Below are 23,412 nucleotides of genomic sequence, written 5' to 3' on the forward strand. Positions count from 1 at the left end.
ATTTTCCCAATGTTATACAGCTAGTAAAACTCATGGGGGATAGGAGAAGAGGCTGGAGAAAGACGGAACAGATGAGAAAACCTTCAATGCCATAATCAGGAATCAGACTTTATTAGCAAAGCAAAGGCCCTGATGATTTCTGAGCAGGGGAGTGGCTTTTCTGGGAAGAGAATGATAAAAGCACACAAGGTGCACTGAAAGTGCTGAGGTGGACAGGGGCTCAGAACCACACGACTCTAGGAGCTGCCATTCAGACTACCAAGTGAACAGCACCCCCTGGAGTTGTGCAATGCATGAGCCTTGACTGCTATGATCCAAGTCAGCACGTGGACCAAAAGAGCAGTTGTGGCAATGGGAAGACAAGAGAGAAGGGAGTAAGTGAACACATAGGGTTTGATAAGAAATGAGACATAAGGGGTTAAAAGCCAGTGAGGAATTTTAAGAGGATTCTTTAGTTGCTACTGTCTATTAAGTCACCGAACAAATATTTGCTGAGTGCCAACTCTGCAGCTGAGACTAAGAAGTAATAAAAAAGGAAGGAGGGGACCAAGAGGAGAATGGTGGTGAGGAAGCCTAAGAGGGTGGTGTGGCCAAGAGAGAGGAGAAGACGAGAGCTCACTTATGCTAAGCTATGGATGAGAGGGCCCATCACTGCAGAGATGCCAACTGTGATGGGGACTGAGACTTGATAAAGACAGGGACTTGCTGACTTCCGAAACAACAATTTCTATAACTGCTGGGTTGAGGGTCAAGATGTGGAGGTGGTGAGTACAGGTAGAACTTTTGGGAAGATTTTTTTTTTTTTAAAGATTTATTTATTTATTTATTTATCATAGACAGAGAGAGAGAGAGAGGCAGAGACACAGGAGGAGGGAGAAGCAGGCTCCATGCCGGGAGCCTGACGTGGGACTCGATCCCGGGACTCCAGGATTGCGCCCTGGGCCAAAGGCAGGCGCTAAACCGCTGAGCCACCCAGGGATCCCCAACTTTTGGGAAGATTGATGGTGAAGAAGAAAAGAACCACAGGATGGGAAGAAAGACAGCTTGAGGATGAAGTTGCTTTGTAGGTCACAACAGAGAGTTCCATACAGACCCCATAAGGACAGTCATACCATAACAATGACCTGGCAGAGGTATCACACACTTGACACCAATTGGCAAGAGGACATAAATGTCTCAAAAACAATGGATCCCTACTGGTATCCATTCCTCTTCCCAGGGCAGAGTTCTGATTGGTGTTCTGACAAGTATCAGACCACAGTGACCATTTATGGAGTACACACTGTGTGCTATTCATTGTGTTAAGTGCTGCACAATGCACTGGCTCCTGTAGGCTGCACAGTAATTCTAGGAGGTAGGCACTATTACCACTTTCACTTTACAGATGGAGAAAAAGGCTCTGAGAAGTTAAACAATGTGCCCAAAGTCACAAACCCAGTAAATGGTGGAGTCCAGAATGTGATCAGGTCTGCCTGACCACAATGTGCTAAGCTCTGAGCCAAAGGCAAGGGGTGGTTAAAGAGAGGATTAAAAATAAGACATTCCTAAAGAGTCCTGATGCTTCCCCATGCTTATAGTCCTTAAAGGGAGGAGCATGACTGGCTCTTCCCTGTCTGCCTTGAGGCCTAGATAAGAGGAAGTGAGTTTATAGTACAAAGGACAGATCTGGGAGAGCCATAAAGAAAAACCTGCTGCAAGTGGAGGCAGGGGACCAGAGAGCTGATGGGTGGAAGAATCTTGTATGGAGAAGTAGTAGTTTCTCTCTGGGAGGGTCCAGAGTGTCCTGCTCAGAGGGGCTTGGCCATTACATTTGGAGCCCAGATAATCAGACTGCGGCTATGACATTCTTTTCCCTGGTAAGAGGTGTCCTCTACAGAGTACCTATGACCTCTCTAGGAGTATTGATAAGGTTTAGGGGGAACTCTGAATCTCCTGAGATTGTGTGGATGAGTGTGTTATATGTGGGTATATATTCACAGATCATGACTGGGGAAGAAGCTTTCATCAGATTCTTTGAGAAGAACCTGCTTTTGCCTTGGGAGTCCACAAGGAGGGAAACTCCAGGCACCATATGTGCTATCAGAATTTGGTAACGGAGGAAGAAAATGGGTGGAATCAGTAAGGACACTGCCAGACAGTCTCTGAGAGGGTCCTGTTCATGCCTACCCTCAACTCACACCCTCCTCATACCCTGTACAGTCACCACCCTGATGGGAACCACCCTCTCCAGACAAGCCCCACCTGGATCTTTTCTTGGCGACGCTGTTGCTCAGCTATCTTCCTTGCCAGAGCCAGCTTCTTGGCCCGAAGTTCCCTGATGTCATCCTCACCCCCGCTGCCTTCGGCCTCTGAATCTTCCTCAAAGTCTTCAATCACCACGTCCTCCTCCTTTGGATGATGGAGTAGGTCAGGGGAGAGAGAAGATGTGAGCCCATGGCCCTTACCATACCCACCCTTCTGTCCGTCCAGCACTCCCAATTCCATGCTTACTTGGATCTTCCTTGCAAAAGGCCTTAAGGTGTGTTCTTCCCTTAACTGAAGCATAGAGGGAATAGAGAGAAGCTGCCACCTCTCCTCCCCGCCCCCACCAACTACTCCCTTTTGCACTCCAGGCTCTTTCCTTCTGGAGGCTCACAGGTCCTATGAGAAGTCACTCACACACAAATATACTTCCATGCTTAAACACACAGCTCTCCATTCTCCTCTGCACTCACTAAGTAAAGCTTTGAACCTATTTCCATTTTAAAATCATCAAAGGGGAAAACAACAAAGAAGGTTAAACCACTCAATTTAAGTCTAATTTCTGCTAATGATCTAATAGGCATCCATTCTGGCCATGAGCTGGGAGTTAGGCATGGAAGCTCCCCTGCTCCCCCAGATGGCTTTAGGGAGCAGATGCTGTAGTTCAGCAGACCTTGCCCTGATTTCTTGATTTCTTTTTTTTCCTGATTTTTTTTTTTTTTTTTTTAAACCACAGCCTGACTGTGAGGGCTGCTGAGTCCCATTACAGGAATTCACATGACATGACCTTGCTCAGCTGCCCTCCTGGGTCTGGGCAGGCTAGGAGATGGCTTGCTAGCTTCAGGAGCCTCCTGCCAGGCTGGTGGAGCCTTCCCCAGGGATGGCCCTCCCTGCTTGCAGCCTCAGCTTTCAGAAGCCCCCACTCTCCGGGTGGTCCCAGGCTCTGTTCTTCACTTTCTCACTTCTGACCTTGGTCAGCAGAGAACATGCAGCTGCCCAAGAGCATGTCCTCTGAGGGATAGGATTAGCATGGGTAATGGAGTCATTAGTAGAAGATTCCTGTGTTTCTACCTGGATGATGATGATGACAGTGATTATGACAATAACAAGTACATTTACCGAATGCTTACTATTGGCCACCTAACTGGGCTGTTTTTTCATGTATCAACTCATTTAATACTCATGATGGTCTTTTTAAAAAAATATTTTATTTATTCACAAGACACACACACACACAGACACAAGCAGAGGGAGAAGCAGGCTCCATACAGGGATCTGCTGGGATCACGCCCTAAGCTGAAGGCAGACGCTCAACTGCTGAGCCGCCCAGGTGTCCCTCATGATGGTCTTTGAAATAGATGCTACTATTATCCCTTCTTTCTTTTCTTTTCTTTTCTTTTCTTTTCTTTTCTTTCTTTCTTTCTTTCTTTCTTTCTTTCTTTCTTTCTTTCTTTCTTTCTTTCTTTCTTTCTTTCTTTCTATCTATCATCTATCTATCTATCCCTACTTTAATAAATGAACACACTGACGTTTAGAAAGGTAAACAATCTGCTCAAGGTTAACAGCTAGTAGGTGGCAGAGGAGGGATTCAAATCCCCATGAGTCTGACTCCAAAGTGTGTAATCTTACCAAGAGTAGGCAAGAGCACAGGGCTGGGCTCTTGAATCTAGACAGTAAGGCCAAACCAGCCCTGAGTGCCTCAGCTTTGCCAGGCTTCCAGCAGGCCCACCTGGGATGTGTTCCATACAGTCTGCTCTCTCCTCTAACTGTCCATCTCAAGATGATATTCTGATGGATTTTCTTGGCTGAAAGTGGTTGGTAAAGTGTGTGGGTGGGTAGGTGATGCTTTGTCTTGGGAGCAGAATCTAGAGGGGTAGGAAGACAGGTGTTTTGGTAGTATCCCTAAGGAATAGGACTCTCTTTGGCTCATGAAGAATGACATCTGAAGAAACAAAGAATCTTCCTCCCCCAACTAGCTTCAGTGACTCAGTCTTTTGGTTTAGGGGGTCTCAGGATGAGGCTAGAACTGCCACCATCCAAGAAGTCTCAGGGTTCTGGGATGCTATCTATAGTGACCATGCATCTTACAACCCACAAGCTATAGTGTCACAGGATTCATTTCCAGGAGGCCCAGCATATGAGAAGGCAGAAGACTCTCTTTGCACACTTACTTCCTTGCTCGTGGGGTTAACCTGGACCAGAGTGAGTGGGACAAGATGGTGGACCAGCCTATGGGGCAACACTGCCTCTGCCTGCTCTCATCAGGGATACACAGGGTTATCGTGGGGATTGGAGTGAGCTTGACTGAGGTCAAAAGGGGGTCAGTGAGGCTTGTCTGAGGTTCACTCAACTCTCACAGCAAACGAGGAAGTGTGGGGTTATGAAATTACACAGACTAGGGTAAGCAGGGTTTCCCAGGGGCCACTAACATAAAGGAACCCAAGAGGCTCGTGGGAAAAGGAAGAAGTGGGCAGCATGGCGTGGGTCACAACCTCTGTCTGGTCAATAAGCCTTAGGAGAAAGAGTGTGGCACAGCCAAACTTTGGGCCCAAAGATCTAGTCTGCTCCTTGTCAGAGTGGTGGAGACCCTCCTTGGCTTCTACACTGTGCCCTTCTCTGGGGGCCTCACCAGCCTAACTGGATTTGGTACTACAGGCTTCACTGGCCAGAGGACATCTCTCCTAGCAATCCTGGAGAGCTGGCCTTGCTTACTTTCCACTGTCTGCTTCAGCCTTGCAGTGTGGGTGAGAGAGCTGGCTGAGGTGCTGCCCACCCATGCTTCCCTGCACCGTGCCCAGAGATGGGGTGACACAGCTGTCCTGCTCGAAGCCTGGACACCCCGATGGCTTTAGCAAGCCTGCTGTCCCCTCCCATAATGACAGCTCATTCTTTCCCATTATTCCCTGCCTAGGTTTCATCGGAGTCTGGAATCATGGGCTCAGCTTTATCCCTGGAACCACCTCTGTCCTGGAAGCTGAGCCCTGTGTCATCAGGGGTGGGGTGGGGTTCTCCAGTTATTCTAATGAAGCCAGTCCAAGACTCTGCTGCTCAGAAGACTCTGAACCAAAGGTGGCCACTCTATCACTGCTTCAGATCACAAACGCCAGCTCCCAGCTGACATCTGGCTTCCCCAGCCTGTTGCTGATTTCATCCCTGCACCCCACCCTGCTCCACCAGGCGCTCGAGACCGCTGTGGGCCAAATGACTGTGTTGGCCTACGGCTGACCTGGCCTCTGGCTGGAATCACTTCCGTCCCTTCTTGAAGCCCCACGTTCCTTCCCACCTAAGACTCCTCTGTCTTTAACACTGTGGGGTAAAAAAGGAGAGTCAACTTCCAGGCAAAAGTGGTCTGTGTGTGTACATGCAATCCCAGACAGGCTTACCCAGACATACAGCAGTGCAGCTGGCAATACTATCAAATGTACACATGTGCCAACACTGTCACACACTCACACTTACTCAAGAACCCAGAGCCAGCAGGGAAGCTGGCAGCAGAGTTCAACTTCAACTGACACACAAACCTAGCACATATAGGCCCATGACAACAATCACCCTCAAAATATACATATCTGCACACATACACGCATAGGAGGGCAACTGTAGGTGGGGTTTAGCCAGGATGGGTACACAGGTTCGTGCGCATGCGTGTGCACACACACATATACACATGGTCTGGAGTGAAGCAAGGGCTACAGGAACAACCAAGGGCAAACAAACAAGAGGAGAATTCCTTAATCACATCAGGATGTGCAGGAGGGAGGGAGGGAGCAAGGGAGGGAGGGAGAGCAGGCCAGGGGAGGGGGTGATTTTCCACACGGGGCCAGCAATGTCAGCTCTTCCTGTACGTGTGCTGGAGGCTGGAGTTCAGGCCTGTGCTGCACTGAGCTCCACACATCTATAAACTTGATCCTCAGCCTGAACCCTAACACCACCCGCTCCCCCCCCCTTCCTAAGCCTCCCGAGCTGCACATTATTAAACTCTTTCTTTCCCTCCCTTCTCCTCCAATGCAACATTAAAAAGAAGCATCTGGAACTCGTAGCAGAGTGAGATGGAGACACTGGGGTGGGACTGGCAGGAAGGGGCACCAGCAGAGTGCACTCTTGAGAAGTTGTCTGGTCACGTCCACATCCATATTGCTCTGAGTGGTTATAAATAACCGGGTAGGAGCAGCAGAAATGGGCAGAGCAGGATTGGGGGTGGGGAGGGGAGCCCTCCCTCTGCCACAGCGGGCTCTCCCCGCACAGTACCTCATCTTCCAGTTGTTTTCCCTCTTGGCTTCCCATTTCCTTTCCCATGGTGTCTGGGACGGGTGCCACTGACACATATTTTCCACCCTTGAATGCCAGGAGAGGCTCTTCTTGTCCACAAAGGGCTTCCAGAAAATACTTCAGCACTGTGACCCTTTTGCAGTCGGCTGCAATAACCTACAGGGCAAGAGGGAGAGAAGAGAAACGGCATTTCTGAAAGGGTAGATGAAGATGACAGGAGTTGTTTGCTGGCAAAGGGGCACATGAGAAGTGTGTCAAAGTTACTGGATAAGGCTGCAGAGTGAACAAGTGGGACTTCAAGTGTGTATGAAATCGTGAAGGAGGGCTGGGGGTGGAGATGAAAGGGCCAAGATCCTCTAGAGGAATAAAGTCACTGTCTCTCTTTAGGTCATCCCCGGAGGAGCAGACAGCCCCATGACCAATGACAGGTACCCTCTGGGGCTTTTGCCTTTCTTCTGAGTTCCTGATATAAAAAAGGAATAAATTAAATTTGTCTAAGTTTCATATTTAATTGACAGAAGGATAGAGTGCAGAACACAGCTTCCTGGTAACTTCACTGCCTCCCATTCTCCTCCCAGCTCCCCTCTCTCTAGATTCCCAGGAGGAACACTTCTAGCCTGAGTGCAGAATGAAGGATGAGGGCTTTCTTGGCTGTTTCATTTCAGCTAGATCACTTTGGGCTTCCCCTGACAGGTTCCTGCCCCACCTAAGAGCTTCTCATACTCAAGAGATTGGGGTCAGGCAGGAAATTGTTGTCAGGAGAAGGGAGACAGGCAAAACAGGTAAGGGGTGTTTCACCAAAGCTCTGCTCCTTCAGGAGTTCACTCCATCCTGCTCCAATGTGGCCACATCAGCACATAAACCAGGGCTGTCAGAGAAGCTGGGGCTGATTTAGCTGAAATGAAATTCAATATCTTGAACAATCATCAAATCTGTAAGTGTCTCAGATGAAGTTTCCATAGTCACTCTGTCTGGGGTCCTTTGCCTGCTAGACCACACAGGTGTGTCCTCACTTGCAAAACCATCTGCATTGCTGGCACCCTCTCATGATCCGCTCTTCATCTCTGGCCTCTGGGGTCCTTTTCTCCAAGGGAGAGGAGGAGCCCTGCTTGATCTGGAGCTTGGAAACTGGTGAAGACCATCACCCCTTCATCAGCACTGACTCTAGCCCCTGCTGAGTGTCCCGCATTCCAGAATGTGAAAGAGACTTCTATGTCTGTATCACATAGTAAAGTCCTAACTTGGAGACCAGCTTTGATTGTTTGCTCATTGTTTCACAGGTGCATTATGTCCCTCACCTGGACAATAACCCCACTGGTAGCAAAGGACACATTTTGTATTCTTCATGCTTTCTTATTGAGGGGTGCTAAGGACAAGCGGGACACCCAGGAGGCTCACAGTAAGGACAGATAGGCACAGAGAAGCTTGGCTGGGTACCACAGGAGAATGAGGCAGGCATGATCCAAGTCTCCTAGGACACTGTGGAAGTGAGGAGTACTGTGCCATCTGGCTGGCCAGGGCAAATACAGCACATACTAGTGAACTGTGATTCTATCCTCTGTTGCCTCTCTGTGCCAAACCTCCTCTTCTCCCTGCCTGAGAGTGGCCGTTGCTCACCCTCACCAATGACCCTGGGAACATTATAGGCTTGAATTTCAGGCTAAGTACCTCGACCACCTCCACCTGAGAAGCTGACCTAACAGGTGTTCAGCTACCCAGAGAAGGCTTAGGAGGGGACAGCCATCTTGAATTTGGGGTGCCCAGTGCTGGACTTGGGCCAGGGCAGGTAATCATAGGTCCCACTGTGTGTATTCAAACATGTCATGAGGAAGGCTGGAAATACAGAAGCAGGGCCTAAAACACATTAAAGAAGAGAGCTGCAATGAGTAATGGCCTGGCAGGCAGCACGCACAGTGGCCTCCCTGCATCCCCAGCCTCTCACTTGCAGAGGAAACTTCTGCATTTCCACAAGACTGCCAGTTTCCTCTCTGTGGTCTAATTTTAACCACCTTGTCGTTACAGTGTGTGTCAGCCATCTGACCCCACTATGACCTCTGACCTTATGCCCCAGCTACTGCTTGCACTATGGAGAATTATGTAATGGGTCCAGGACTTTCCTTTTCAGTGTGAGGCTGTTACCACTGAATGGAGAGGAGGTGGGGGTGGAGGGGTGAGAGGAAGACAGAGAAGAAGCTTGCCATGGTCCGTGGCATCACCTGGATGGTGAGAAGTATGCTGGCACTCCTGCTGAGTATGCAGCAGAAATTTGCCCAGAAGAGGAGTGTGTGTCCATGGTTGCATGTGCCCACTGACAGGCAGTGAGAAGAGTTCCTGCTGTTTTAGCATGGGCTGGGTGGCTTGCTCAAAGGCTCAGGAAGAGTGTGATTCCTGGCCAAGAGGGAGAAAGGGCACATGTGTGGACGTGGAACTCTTGGAGATGGGGATTTCCAGGGCACAGTGGGACCCAGGGATGCAGACATCCTGAGCCTGCCTGCAGCACATCCTTAGGGGATCAGTGGGGATTGTCATTCACATGAACACAAAAGCAAAAAAGAGTGCCCCCCACCTTTGATTGTCACTGGAATGTTTAGAAGGAACCCAGTTTCCTTGGGGATTTTGTCTGCTATGGCCATTAGTCTCTTGCCTAGGGTAAGGGCACTCCTGGCTGATTCTCAAAAGGGCTTTGATCCAGTGGGGTCTCTGAGCTGCTGCTAAGAGGTCTGGAAAGAATCCCACGCATTTGCAGAGATAAGAGCCACCCAGCCTTTTGGAATTGTGAACTCTCTACCCTGCAATCCAACTTGCAGGCAAGACAGCTAAGGCTGTGCAGTCTCCTCAGTTTTCCAAGAACACTGTGCATGAGAAATGGGCTTCTAGTTATTTAGTAGATAGGGGAACTGAGGCACAAAGTCTAGGGCTTGCCCAGGGGCAGAGAGAAAACTCTGTCTCCAGCCCGCTGTTTTTTTTTTTTTTTTTTTTTTTTAAAGATTTTATTTATTTATTCATGAGAGACACAGAGAGAGAGTCAGGGACACAGGCAGAGGGAGAAGCAGGCTCTTTGCAGGGAGCCCGATGTGGGACTCGACCCCAGGTCTCCAGGATCATGCCCTGGGCTGAAGGCGTTGCTAAACCACTCAGCCACCTGGGCTGCCCCCGCTGGCCTATCTGCTAAAGCATTCTGTTCTAAGGTGCGAGGAATGAGCCCAGCAGGGTGAGGACCACTGTTTTCTTGGTCGTGTAGCGTACAAGTGGCTTATGGAAATACTCTCACAGACAAAGCCTTCAGCACTTGAGTCAGGGAAAAGTTTAAATATGGTTAATAAGGGACATATGATGGAAGAAGCCCTTCGATGCACCCACAAAGAGCCAACTCCAAGATGATCTTTGGCTGGTCAAGGAAGACTTCCTGGTGGGCCAGGGGTTAAAGCTGGGTTCCCTGCTTGGAGAGGAAGGAGTCCAGCTAAAGTATATGACATAATCTCCACAATACTCTGTTCATGAATACATTTTTCCATTCTATATCAATGAAAAACACAGAACGTAAGTTATTTGTACACTGTAACTCTGGGCAAACTCTAGATTTTCCTAGAAGAGGAGGCCTCCTTCCTGGACCATTAACAGGCTGGGCTGGCCTATAGCTAGAGGCAGGTATAAGGGCTGCTGGCCAGGGATTCCCTGGGGGAACTCAGGATCCAGCACCTTCTCAATAGTAGTCCTAGCCCTTCTGGAGGGAGGCGTTGTGTAGGAGAGATTACCAGGAACTCCAAAGTTGATGGACAAAATGTCTCACACAAATCACTCCAGTCAGCTTTGAGAGGAAAACTGGGACTTTAGGTCAGGGAAGAGCTAAAAGAAAGGCACCCTAAGAAAGCCCCTTTCCCTTCCCCTGAAGACCATCTGAGGCAGCGAGCCCCACTAGTGGGAACTGAAACCTCTAGTTTCAGGGCTCCAGTTATCACTGGATCAGGTCCACACGCAAAGAACCAAGCAGAAAGGAAAACTGAAAGTGAGATGTGGCAAGGTGATACAGGAGCCTGGCCTGTCCGAAGCTCAGTTCCTTAGAGATACAATGTGAGCATGCACAGGGTAAGTGGAGTCTGGAGCTACATGGAAGGTTAGGTCTTGTGGAAAGCAGGAAAAAACCTCTAAGCGTCAAGAGAAAAGAGGGAAGGCAGACTGAGCCCCTGGTCTGGGGTACTTTAGGTGGGGTGGTTGATAAACAAGGAATGGAGTTCTCTGGAAACTCTCTATAGCCACTCAGGAGGAGACAAGCCCAGCCTGGGCAGAGGTGCCCTGGAAGGAACAGAAAAAGAGATCTAAGCTGTCTTATGGAAGATGGGGGAGGGCGAGGGAGAGAGAGAAAAGGAACTGAGCACCAGGTACCACAGACTGATGAACCCTGAGTTGCAAGACTTAATACCTTAGAGCTGCCACGGGGAAGGGAGAACACTCCTCCCTTCCCTGCACCCATGTAGCCAAGGAATAGGAGGAGGCGTCAGAGAGCTGAACCAGGTCTCTGGATGCAAGCTCTAGGGAATGAAGGGCTCACGTCATCTTGACTGGGTTCCTGTTATCTCCAAACAGGCCACTTGGAAGGCATAGGAGCACAACAGCGGCTGGTTAGATTTTACAAAATTTCTTTTTTTTGAACTTTCGGTTTGGGGGAATCAGAATTTAAACCTATACAATCAGCCAGTTCTATTTTTCCTGGTCTTAAAAAGCCCTGCTTGCTACTGCTCCTCTGGTTAAAGAGAAAAAATAACATGGGTTTTCCTCTACAAACTTAAGTTTACAGGTTGTTTTTCTTGTTTCTCTAAATGGAGCCAATTATTCTCACATTTGTTGAAACCTTCAATCAAACTTTATAGCTTGTTAATTTTACAGAATGTCCTTAGAGCAAATAAGATGCAGACAGGAAAGTGAAGTCTTGCTCAGATTATTAAGAAAGCTTAAAATAGCCTACAAATCCACCACCAAGGCTGGTGAATAGAGGCTGCTTGGCTGGCTTCTGAGGTCAATTAGCAATGGGTTAATCATCATCTTTAATAAGCCAAGCCTACAAGATTAGCTACAAGAAGCTAAAGTCAGACTAAAGTGTTTTCACAAACTGGGAACCTCTAGTTATTCACAACTCACCCTCACAGGAGCCTGTAGGGTGGGAATGACAATTCTGTAGTGGCCAAGGGTGGGTCAGGATAAGAGGTCTGCCAATGAAAGTTCACACACAGGGAATCCTCTGGAGCTGGGAGAACAGAGGAAGTGGTTTATTCACATTCTTAGCGGGAGGGGCTTCAAGGCAGGGAGCAGACTCCAGAGGCAGGAGGGAAGCTAGCCATAAGGATGTACAAGTACTCTGGAGACACAGAAGTAGCTTACAAGACAGACCCTTGCAACCTATCTGAATCAGAAGAAATTGGTATTGAATTGTGAGAGGGGGTCATGGGTCAGAGGGAAAGAAAGGAAGAACCTGTGCAGGTGCTGAATGATAAAGGCAGAGTGAGAAGAGGCATGGGTCCTTGTGCTGGATGCATAACCTAATAGCCCGAGAGTACCATCCAAAGGATCAACTGGCATTTCACTCTTTCCCTATCCCTGCTGCAGCAGGGCCCCATATCTATCTATGCAAGGCAGCTAAACATAGTTCTCTCCCTTAGTCATTCTCTCCCATAGTCTCCCTTAGTCCTGACCCAGACCCAGTCATTCTCTCCCATTGTCTCCCTTAGTCCAGACCCAGCACTCCTTAGTCCTACAGTTAGTCTGTGTTAGTTGAGAGATCAGTGAATCACAAGATGAGATGCTAATGTCATAGATCATCCTAACCTACGTGGCTGTAGGCTGTTTTTTCCTAGTGGAGGCAATGGGGGTTATTATCCATCAACTGGCAGTGCACAGATGCCTATTCAGAGTGGTATGGCAGCCTGCTCACCTCACCCACACTTACTCTGTGTGTTGCATGCACTTGCATCCCTGCACTGCCCTTAATTCTCATAGTGAATGGTGGGTGAGAACTAGAAAATAGGTAGGTGAGAAGAGTCAAATGCTTAACTGACTGAGCTGCCCAGGTACCCCTTGAGTTCAAATCTTTTTAAAAAAATATTAACAATTTCATACTTTTATTTATTTTTATGTATTTATTTTTAAAGATTTACTTATTTTTTGAGCTAGAAAGGGAGAGACTGAGAGGTAGAGAGAGAGAGAGAGAGAGCTCTTGTGCACACAAGTGGGAGGGGAAGGAAGAGAGAGAAAGAATATCAAGCAGATTCTGCACTGAGTGCCAAGCTCAACACAGGGCTTAATCTCACAACCCTGAGACAACAACCTGAGCGGAAACCAAGAGTTGGATGCTTAACCTTACTGTGCCACCCAGGCACCCCTAGTTCATGTCTTAACTACAACTGCTGGCTGTGTGTCCTTAGACAGGTTACTTAGCATCTCTGAGCCTCTGTTTGCTCAAGTTGTTGTATGGTCTGGAAGTGATAATGCATGTCAAATATTTAGCAAGGTGCCTGAGCCAATGATAAATGAATGGCCATTTTCTTTTTCTTCCTTGCTACATCACTTTACTCAGAGATGTGTGGAAGCCAGATTCAGAGGTAAGGAAGGAAGCATGGGGCTGGTACCCTAGAATGCTCACTTGGCTGAAATATCATATTCAGAACCAAGGTGCTGGATCCAGGCTGCTGGGTAAGTCACCTGCTGGAGGCAAGGCCCAATCTCTCTCTTGTGCCTCTTCCTATTCTCCAAAAAGATTCCTAGACCTAACCATGGACAAATATTCTATGGGACTCTACAGGCCCCAAGGGCCTGGACTTTAGCACAAGCATGCCACTAATGCACACAACAGAAGTAAAGTCCTGTATGGAGTATCATGATTGCCTTGCCCATCTGCTCCCTTCCTTTTGGGGTTGTGTGGTGGCTCTGTCTTTGTTAATGATATCCTTCTGAAATAGGACCCAGCTGGATCCTTGGTCCAGGTTTCTCAATACAAAGGAAATGATGAGGAAATCCCCAATGTGGCATTTTCTACCCACCTGAATTTCCTGAGCTTGGAATTCTGAACAAGGCAGACAGGAGTCTGGATTCTCCTGTGCAAAGTACAGCTTGCTCTTCTTGAATGGTTCCGTCATAGAAAGAAACTATTCTCTTCTAGAGCTCTGAGCTCTGGCTGAATGAGCAAGGTACATTCTTGACATGAGCCCGTTGCAGAGAGCAAACTATAGGCAGCAGTAGCTTGGGCTGCAGTCCAATCCACTTCCCCTGTAGAGTGCTCTGAGAGCAGCCACCCACATTGGCAGGAGTCAGGAGTGGATACTGGCACTGCCAACACAAGCCTTTCAGGTCTGGCTGGCTTCAGCTGGTCTGAAACCTGGAACACAGGCGCTGGGGACCTCACTTACTGAACCAGCAGGGGAGGCTACAGGCTCAGCCCCTGGGGATGGAAGTCCTCATGTCTGTCTCAGCCTGCAAATATCCACATGCAGTCTGTTTCTACATTGCCAGTTAGCTCTGGGCCAGGAGCACTATATCTTGGGCTCTAGTCACTCTGAGCTACATTCTTATTTGTTTTCTAAATAGCCAGGATCAGGAGACCACTCTTTAGGTTTGTATTAAGCTCCTTCACCAAATTTCTTCCTAGCTTTATTTCACGTGTGTCAGGGAGAGCACCCTTTCTGAGACATCTGCAGCATTCAACACATTTAGCTGATAGTCAATTCGACAAATATTTACTAAGTACCTACTGTGTGCATTAGGCACTCTTCCAGACCCTGAGGATTCAGCAGAAAACCAAGTCTTGGCTGGCTCCAGGGGGCTTAAGGTCACATTCAGATCAGGTATATGTAAGATGCCCTGATTCAAGAAAGAAATAAATCACCCTGGCCCTATGACCCACAGCACTCAGGAGGGCAGAATCCTCATTTCTCTTCCCTTAAGGAGGAGGAAGAGGCAGCCCACGGAGAAGAAGACCTCCCTGTAGAGACCTAGCACATTGCTTCTTTATCCCATTTAGGCTGATGGGTCCTCAGGAAGTCAGGATGGAGAATTAACTTGCTTAGGCTCAGCCATGCTACAAGATGAAATCCCAACCTCTCTTAATGCTTTCCATGACCTGTCCAAGCCCTCTACTACCCACTCATCCCTCTCTGTTCTATTTTGCCACTCGTACTTCTTGATATTATTCTGTAATCCTCAACTCCAGGCCTTGGGCAACCCTGTCTGATACTCCACCACATGCCATTTGCTCCCTTTTGTACCTCTGAGACTTTACAAGTTATTTCCCCAACCTGCACTGACTTTGCCTTTATGCAATCAATTCATTCCCTCACTTTCCTTTAAGTTTGATTAAAAAGGGGACACCTGGGTGGCTCAGTGGTTGAGCGTCTGCCTTTGGCCCAGAGCGTGATCCTGGAGTCCAGGGATTGAGTTTTTCATCGGGCTTCCTGCATGGAGCCTGCTTCTCCCTCTGCCTGTGTCTCTGCCTCTCTCTGTCTCTCGTGAATAAATAAAATCTTTAGAAAAAAAAAGTTTGATTAAAAAAAAAAGTATTTCTTCTTAAGCAGTATTATCTAACATGCCAGCCAACTGCCCACAAATTTTTCCTGAGGCTCTACTATGTGATAAGGACTATGCTTAGACATCTTGGACACATGAGACAGACAGAACAAAGCAGATGCAATCCTTGACTTCACAGAACTTCGAGCTCAGAGAGGGATTTCAAAGTAACCTACACTAACTCTCCAAGTCCCTTCAACACCTGTGGGCCACCCTTATACTTCATTCACCTTCCCTGACATCAGCAGCTACCCTCTGCATGTGTATTACTATTTCCATGCCACAGAGTTACCAGTCATTCAGAGCCATGCTAGAACACCTCCTCTGTATCATCTCCTAGGGACCCCACCCTTTTTTGAATATTTCAGGTAGGGAAAAACTCAAGTCCCTGGGGAAACCTTTAAAAACCATCATTACAAAAAAAAATAATAAAAAAATAAATAAAACCATCATTACTTGGGCAGCCCAGGTGGCTCAGCGGTTTAGTGCCGCCTTCAGCCCAGGGTGTGACCCTGGAGACCCGGGATCGAGTCCCATGTCAGGCTCCCTGCATGGAGCCTACTTCTCCCTCTGCCTGTGTCTCTGTCTCTGTTTCTCATGAATAAATAAATAAAATCTTAAAAAAAAAATCATTACTTAATACTTAAGAAACGTGTTAGTAATTTTATTATCACCTACTTAACAGGCTCCTCTGTTTTCCCTATTGCCTTCCAGTCTTTTTTTTTTTAATTTTTATTTATTTATGATAGTCACACACACACACACAGAGAGAGAGAGAGAAAGAGGCAGAGACATAGGCAGAGGGAGAAGCAGGCTCCATGCACCAGGAGCCCGACGTGGGATTCGATCCCAGGTCTCCAGGATCGCGCCCTGGGCCAAAGGCAGGCACTAAACCTCTGTGCCACCCAGGGATCCCCCCCTGCTTTTTAAGATTTTATTTATTTATTCACAAGAGACACAGGCAGAGGGAGAAGCAGGCTCCATGCAGGGAGCCTGATGCGGGACTCAGTCCCGGGTCTCCAGGATCACGCTCTGGGATGAAGGCGGCGCTAAACCGCTGAGCCACCCGGGCTCTCCTTGCCTTCCAGTCTTGGCGATGATGTCGGAGAGGTCTGTTACTATCTTGACTCTATAAGGGGGTTCCTTTCCTACTAGGGAAACCATTCCAGTTTTGGACTTTTCTAATGGGTAGAAATGTCTATCCCTTTAAAGCCCAAATCTGCCTCTGGTGCTTCTAATTCTGTTCCCTGTTCTATTCCACATAAAAAAGCTCAAATTCTGCTTCTATCTGACTGGCCTAAAATTATTTGAAGTCAAGTGTGTTATACCTTCCCTAGGCTAAACAGTCCCACTTCCTTTAACTGTCCTTCACTTCAAATGTCTCCTCGACATCCTGCTTATTTTCTTCCACTAATACTTTCACTAAGACTAATGTATGTCTCTTAGAGTGAGTGCCCACATGTGGTCTGGCAGCCGAGAACAGATGGCATATCTTTTCCTTGTTCCATTCTGGATACCTCAGTTCTTGAATTGAGGCCAAAACTGTACTGGTTTTATTGTTCACCGCCTTATAGTAAGGACACAATTGTAAACTCCCCCCACCCCCAAAGATTTATTTATATTAGAGAGAGTGTGCACAAGTGGGGGAAGGGCAGATGGAGACGAAGAGAGAGGGAGAATCTCAAGCAGACTCCTTGCTGAGCACAGAGCCCGACATGGAGCTCCATCTCACAACCCTGAGACCAAGACCTGAGTTAAGACCAAGAGTTGAACACTTAACTGACTGAGCCACCCTGGCGCCCCCACATTGGTAACCAACAAATCCCCAAATTGTTTTCACATAAATGGCTAAATAATATCCCCCCCCCCCCACTACCTACAAGTCCTCCACTATTCCTTTTTCTTTCTTTAATATTTTATTATTTATTTGAGAGCAAGAGAGTGAGCACAAGCAGGGAGGAGGGTAGAGGGAGAAGCAGACTCTCCACTGAGCCTGATGTGGGGCTTGATCCCAGGACCCTAGGATCATGACCTGAGCTGAAGGCAGATGCTTAACTGACTGAGCCACCCAGGTGTCCCCCTTTCTTTTTTTTAAAGGTTTATTTATTTGAGAGAGAGAGAGTGTGGGGGAGGAGCAGAGGGAGAGGGAGAGAATCTCAGGGAGACTCCCCACCAAGCACAGAACCTGATGCAGGGCTTGATCTTACGACCCCGAGATCATGACCTGAGCCAAAACCAAGAGTTGGGTGCTCAACCGACTGAGCCACCCAGGTACCCCCACTATTCCCTTCTAAACAATCCTTCACTGAGGCCTCTCCATGCTATATTAAAAAAAAATTATTTATTTACTATTGTGCTGCATGCTACTTGCTATGTGCAGCTGACTTTTTGGATAAAGTAGGATTTCATATTTATTCCTATTTGATTTTATCTTTTTTTTTTAAGATTTTATTTATTCATACATGAGAGAGAGAGAGAGAGAGAGAGAGGCAGAGACATAGGCAGAGAGAGAAGCAGGTTCCTTGCAGGGAGCCTGATGTGGGACTCAATCCCGGGTCACGCCCTGAGCTGAAGGCAGGCGCTCAACCGCTGAGCCACCCAGGTGTCCCTGATTTTATCTTATTATTTACTTCTTTCATTGTAGTCAATCAAGTTATATTTGGATCCTAAATTTGTCACCTGAGAATATATTCCCTCTCAAATTCATGACATCCATAAATTTGATCTTTTGATTTGTTTATGCTTCTCAGTATCTTTCTCCCATTAATCTGTCCTGCTTTCTCTCCTAAGTAAGATTCATGAGGATAGGCCCTGTAATTTGTAAACACACATACACACACATATGCATATATTTAAAGAAAAATCTATCTGCAGCATCTGACACACACTGGGTACGTGGACAATGTGGATGCCATGATTATGGAGGGGAGCCAGCCACACTATATAGTATGTGAATCATGCTCCTTGTGTTGTGCAACACACAGACACTCTGGACAGACTGAGAGATGCTACTTTTCTGCTTTGGGTGGTGCTCCCCATGGAGGTTTGGGCTCAGTAAGCAACAGGTGCTCTCTTTTGACAGGCTGCCTACAGAATTTTGGATTTGAAATAAGATACCACAACAAGCCAAGCTCTGGGCACGGTCTGCCTTGTCTTAACTGGAGGGTGTTGCCCCAGGGCAAGGCAATAACACACCTTAGCAAGAGGTAGGACTTACATTCTTCAAAGCACAAATGTCATGCTCTGAGAAGAAAATGCAGAGTCCCCATGGCATATTAAAACTATGGCACACAGAGATTAGGGCTGAGGCAGAAGGCCACATTAAGTTGTATTTTCAGCTTCTATAGCTAAAATCCTGAATCTTAACATGGGGCTCATGCTGGAGATAAGACACGCTTGGCTAACTGAAGCTAACTAACTAAAATCCATCCACAGTTTGAGATAAGGTGTAAGTAAGGTAAATGCCCGGGACACAGAAGAAATTCAAGAAATAATCAGTTCCCTTTTCTAAACCTCTAAACACTAAATTTTTTTTTTTAAAAAACCACATGAATTGGGATCACATGGTGAGCTTGTTAAAATGCAGACTCCTAAGATTCCACTTTGGACTAAATAAATGAGTGCTTCTAGGCCAAGGGCCCTGGAATGTGCACTATAAGTAAGTGTTCCAGGATTATGAACACTGAAGTTTGAGAATCAGTGCTTTACTTATTTATTTTTAATAATTTTATTTATTCAAGAGAGACACACAGAGGCAGAGACATAGGCAGAGGGAAAAGCAGGCTCCCTGTGGGGAGCCTGATGTGGGACTTGATCCCAGGACCCTGGGATCATGACCAGAGCCAAAGGCATATGCTCAAACACTGAGCCACTCAGGTGCCCTGAGATTCAGTGCTTTAAAGGTTAGAAGACTAGGTGAAGGTGGTCACAATTTTAGTCCATTCTTCATAATGCAATTCGTCTTTAATAAGGTACAAAAATGGACGACTGGGTGGCTCAGCAATTGAGCAGCTGCCTTCAGCCCAGGGCGTGATCTCAGGGTCTAGGGATCAAGTCTCGCATTGGGTTCTCTGTGGAGAGCCTGCTTCTCCCTCTGCCTATGTCTCTGCCTCTCTCATGAAAAATAAATAAAATCTTGAAAAAGAAAAAGGTACAAAAAATCCTATGATACATTTTTCTTTTTTTTTAAGATTTTATTTATTTATTCATGATAGTCACACACAGAGAAAGAGAGGCAGAGACATAGGCAGAGGGAGAAGCAGGCTCCATGCAGGGAGCCCGACGTGGGATTTGATCCCGGGTCTCTAGGATCACACCCTGGGCCAAAGGCAGGCGCCAAACCACTGAGCCACCCAGGGATCCCTATGATACATTTTTCATGGCACTTTTAGGATCTGGCCATCCTCAGCACCCTATGAAGCAGTTACTATTGCATTCAGGTAATGATAATAGAGAAGAAGAAACTGAAACTTGAGTAAATTCAAGGAGATCTGAAGCCAGATGCAAGGACTTCCTAGCCCAGTGTTCATGCCATCTCATTGGAGCTACTTCCTGGGAGAGCTTTCTGCCACAGTGCTTTAGGCATAACAACAAAACCTGCTGTGTGCTTCACTCCTCCTTAACAGCTATGGCTAACACTTAGCGGATGGCTGCTACATGCCAGGCACTATGCCAAATACTTTACATGCACCAACTCATAATCCCTACAACCCTGTGAAGTAGGTGCTGTCATTAACTCAATTTTACAGATGAGGAAATCAAGGTACAGAGAAGTAACTTGTTCAAGGTTATATAGCTGGGAAAGGCAGGAGCTGGAATGTGCTTCTGCTTTTTTTTTAAAATTAAGTTTTAAATTTTAATTCCAATATAGTTAACATACAGTGTCATATTAGTTTTAAGTATACAATATAGTAATTCAACAATACTATACATTATTCAATGCTCATCATGGTAAGTGTACTCTTTAATTCCCATCGCCTTTTCCCCCTATCCCTCCATCCATGTACCTCTGCTCTTAATCAGTGTTTCAACTGCCCACAGCTCTCAATGAATCCAAACCATTTACCTGTGCTTCAAGGCACAGATTCTCAAAATCCCCAAAAGGGGAAAAGTCCGATTTAGTACAGAAATTCAAAGCGAGCAGTCTCCTGTTGCACACTTCGTGAAGACTGACCTCCTTTGGGCGTGGTACTCTTTCCACAGGCGGCTGACATGCCACAAGTCTGGGGGGAGCAGGGTCTAGCAGAGCACGCTTTCCTAACTCATGTGATCTTGGGCAAGTTACTAAACCTTGTTTGCAAAATGCAGATGATTCTGAAGGTCTCTTTCCATTCTTCAAGGTTTCTATGATTCTGGGCAGTCATCTTGGGAAAGCAGAGAGGAAAGACAGTTTCTGCTACTGACCTTGATGCTGGAGTTCAGCTCTGTCACAGGGGATCAGTGCCAAGAGCAGGGGTTAGCCTTTTCAGAATGGCTGAAGCTTCAGAATCTGAACTAAAGGGAGAGGCTAGAGACAATACATGATGGAAAAAGGCGGCATCGGTTCTTCTCATATGATAAGCCACTCAGGAGGACTTGGAGGGTTTTATGGAATCATTAGCACAGAGCTCCCCTCTGGCCACAGAGCAGGGGAAGAAACAGCAGACCAGTTTATAAAGCTCCAGAGCGGAAAATTTCTGTTGGTGTCCAAACTAAGTTTTGGCTTTCTGTAAAGTTTGGAAAGACTTATACTGATGTTTTAATCACCTGTTTAGTGTTCTGCAGATTTGTCAGCGGCCTCACTGAGCTTGCTCCAGCAGGCAGTGGGGAGCTGCTGGCTCACACACCGTGATCTTTCTGTGAGCCATTTCTTTCCCATGGACATCTCTGACACCCTGTAGCTCTCTCCAGGCCACTTGGAGGGTATGAGCCAAAACTGTGTGCCCTATAGGAGGCTGGGGGCAAGCTTTTTGGCTAACTTCTCACCAGATTCAAAGGCAAGAAGGGCCCATTAAAAAAAAAAAACAAAAAACCAAGGGGCAGAGAGGTAAGGAGTGGTCTCTGGAGATCAGGGCAGGGCACATTCTACAAACAAAAACTCATGAGCATACAAGAAGCCCAACCAGGGAGGTTGAGGGTAGCAGTATGTAGAACAAGTCAGCATTTTATGGGCAGCCCGGGTGGCTCAGTGGTTTAGTGCCGCCTCCAGCACAGGGTGTGATCCTGGAGACCCGGGATCGAGTCCCACATCGGGCTCCTTGCACGGAGCCTGCTTCTCCCTCTGCCTGTGCCTCTCCCTCTCTGTATGTCTCTCATGAATAAATGGATAAAATCTTAAAAAAAAAAAAAAAAAAAAGTCAGCATTTTACTTCCTCTTCAGTTTTCACTGGTCACAGCTTCTCAGTGGCTGAAATACCCCATTTTACTGGGAAAGCTGTGGTAGAGATGAAGTGGTAACTGCTGGTTGCCAGGCATTATGTTATTTCATTTGGCTATCACAGTAATCCTTTGAAACAGAAAGAGGAAGAGGAAACTAAAACTCAGAGGAAACAAACATCAAGTAAGTGGCGAAGTTGGGATATGAACTCAGATTTGTCTAATTCCAAAGTCTGTGCTCATTATACTTTGTAGCTCTTGGGAGGCAATGGTACTTTTGGGAGAAAGAGACTTCAAGCTCTGTTCATACCCCGCTTCTCTGCTCAGCAGCAGCCCAAAGGCCCAATAAACAGTTTTGAGGAGTTTGATTCAGGTGAACACAAATCAAATGGATGCCTGGCTAAGCTATGGTAAGAACAAAGATACTGAAATTTAACATTTCTGAGTACCTGTCCTAAAAGGAGTTCTATTATTCAGATTAATTTCACTTCTCTGGACAGAGTATGGGCAAGACCTTAGCTGATCAGTTAATGTGTCTCCTTCCACTTGGCACCTAAAGGCTCCAAAAATCTCTTAATCTGAGAAATTTTTACTCTGTAAGCAACAGGGTGTATTGTTCATCTGGCAACTCTTGGTCCTGGTGCAAGATATGAAGGCAGAGAAGGGAAAGAATAGTTTAGTTCTCAGTAGAAAGATCAGGCTGAGGAAGGAGATGGTGGTTTCTGATTGAGTTCTCAGGGCAGCCCGGGTGGCTCAGGGATTTGGTGCCTGCCTTCGGCCCAGGGCGTGATTCTGGAGTCCCCGGATCGAGTCCCACGTCAGGCTCTCTGCATGGAGCCTGCTTCTCCCTCTGCCTGTCTCTCTCTCTGTGTCTCTCATGAATAAATAAATAAAATCTTAAAAAAACCAAGATATATATTTGATGGAGTTCTCAGAGAGTACTTCCTTGCCACAGAATTTTGTCTTTCTTGTCTTCTCTCTGCTTTCCAGGGGAAGCTTCCTCAACTGTATGCTCTCTCTGGTTGAGAGTGAACTTCCTTTTGTCTAGCCAGACCACTCCACACATGCCATTGTTCCCTGCTCCATTATGCCTGAGTTCAGGCAGAGAAGCTGCCAACATGGCTTTTAGTAGAGGAAGAGGAGTCTCTCAAGGGAACTCTGCTTGCTGAGGAAAAAGAGACTCCAAAGTGGCAAATGGCACAGACTGCCCTTCCTCAGTGATCTCAGAGAAACCTAGTTACAAAAGGTACAGTTAGAGAGAGGAGGAAGTGAAAGAGAGGGAGACGAAGATCAGAAAGGTTTTAAGTCCCACAGGAATAACTGAGGACGAGGAAAAGGCTGTCTTGTGATGAAGGCAAAATTAACCAGACCCATCTGATTATGATAGAGGGAAGGAGGGTGCTGGGATTACGAACGGGGGCAGAAGCTTACAGACCATTGCATGCATGAGGGGATGTAGGAGAAAAGTGTTCCAAAGCTGATGACAAAGCAGACAGGAAACTTACATGTCCTTGCTGACAGGAAAAAAATAGTGAAATTATGGGTCTCCTCTCATGTGCAGGATTTCTAATAGGCATCTGAAGTTCACCCTCTTCCCAAGGATATGCTGACAGCTGGGAATACTGCCCTTCAGGTCAGGCAGGGCAGGGGTCTAGACCTCTCCAGGGGTTCACAAAGAGATTCAGTAAGGACTCAAACCACGATCCAAAACACAAATGGGACTGCCATTTCCTGTTGGGTTTCCATGCTGTAAAAAAGTGGGAAAGAAATGCCAACTATAAAGTGCTCTGTCTTCTGTGGAAAACGGAGTATGCAATGTATCCGGCTCCAGGTTCTGACTTGTAAATCTAAGTGAGAATTAGTTGCTAGCCTTTAGAGGATTATACTGCTAAAGAGATATTCCAGCACCCAACTTTCCAGCCTTTCTGCTCATTGTCCATGGACTTCTAGGGAGCTGATGACAAAGTTGTCTTGGACCTCTGTGGGAAGGGCAGCCTT

At 47.0% G+C, this 23,412-nt stretch overlaps 1 protein-coding gene across 4 annotated transcripts in view; it reads right to left on the reverse strand.

Moving 5' to 3' along the window:
• Positions 1-23,412, reverse strand: part of SMG6 (SMG6 nonsense mediated mRNA decay factor) — a 239,644-nt gene that overhangs the window by 16,581 nt on the left and 199,651 nt on the right. For all 4 annotated transcript variants that reach the window (XM_026016159.2, XM_026016160.2, XM_072741189.1 and 1 more), the window contains 2 exons: positions 6,490-6,666; positions 2,242-2,388 (listed from right to left, as the gene is read on the reverse strand). In XM_026016159.2, coding sequence (XP_025871944.1) covers positions 2,242-2,388; positions 6,490-6,666 — 324 coding nt within the window. The remainder of the gene's footprint in view (positions 1-2,241; positions 2,389-6,489; positions 6,667-23,412) is intronic.

This window comes from Vulpes vulpes, chromosome 2 (assembly GCF_048418805.1).
Source record: "Vulpes vulpes isolate BD-2025 chromosome 2, VulVul3, whole genome shotgun sequence".
In the NCBI taxonomy this organism is placed as follows: domain Eukaryota; kingdom Metazoa; phylum Chordata; class Mammalia; order Carnivora; family Canidae; genus Vulpes; species Vulpes vulpes.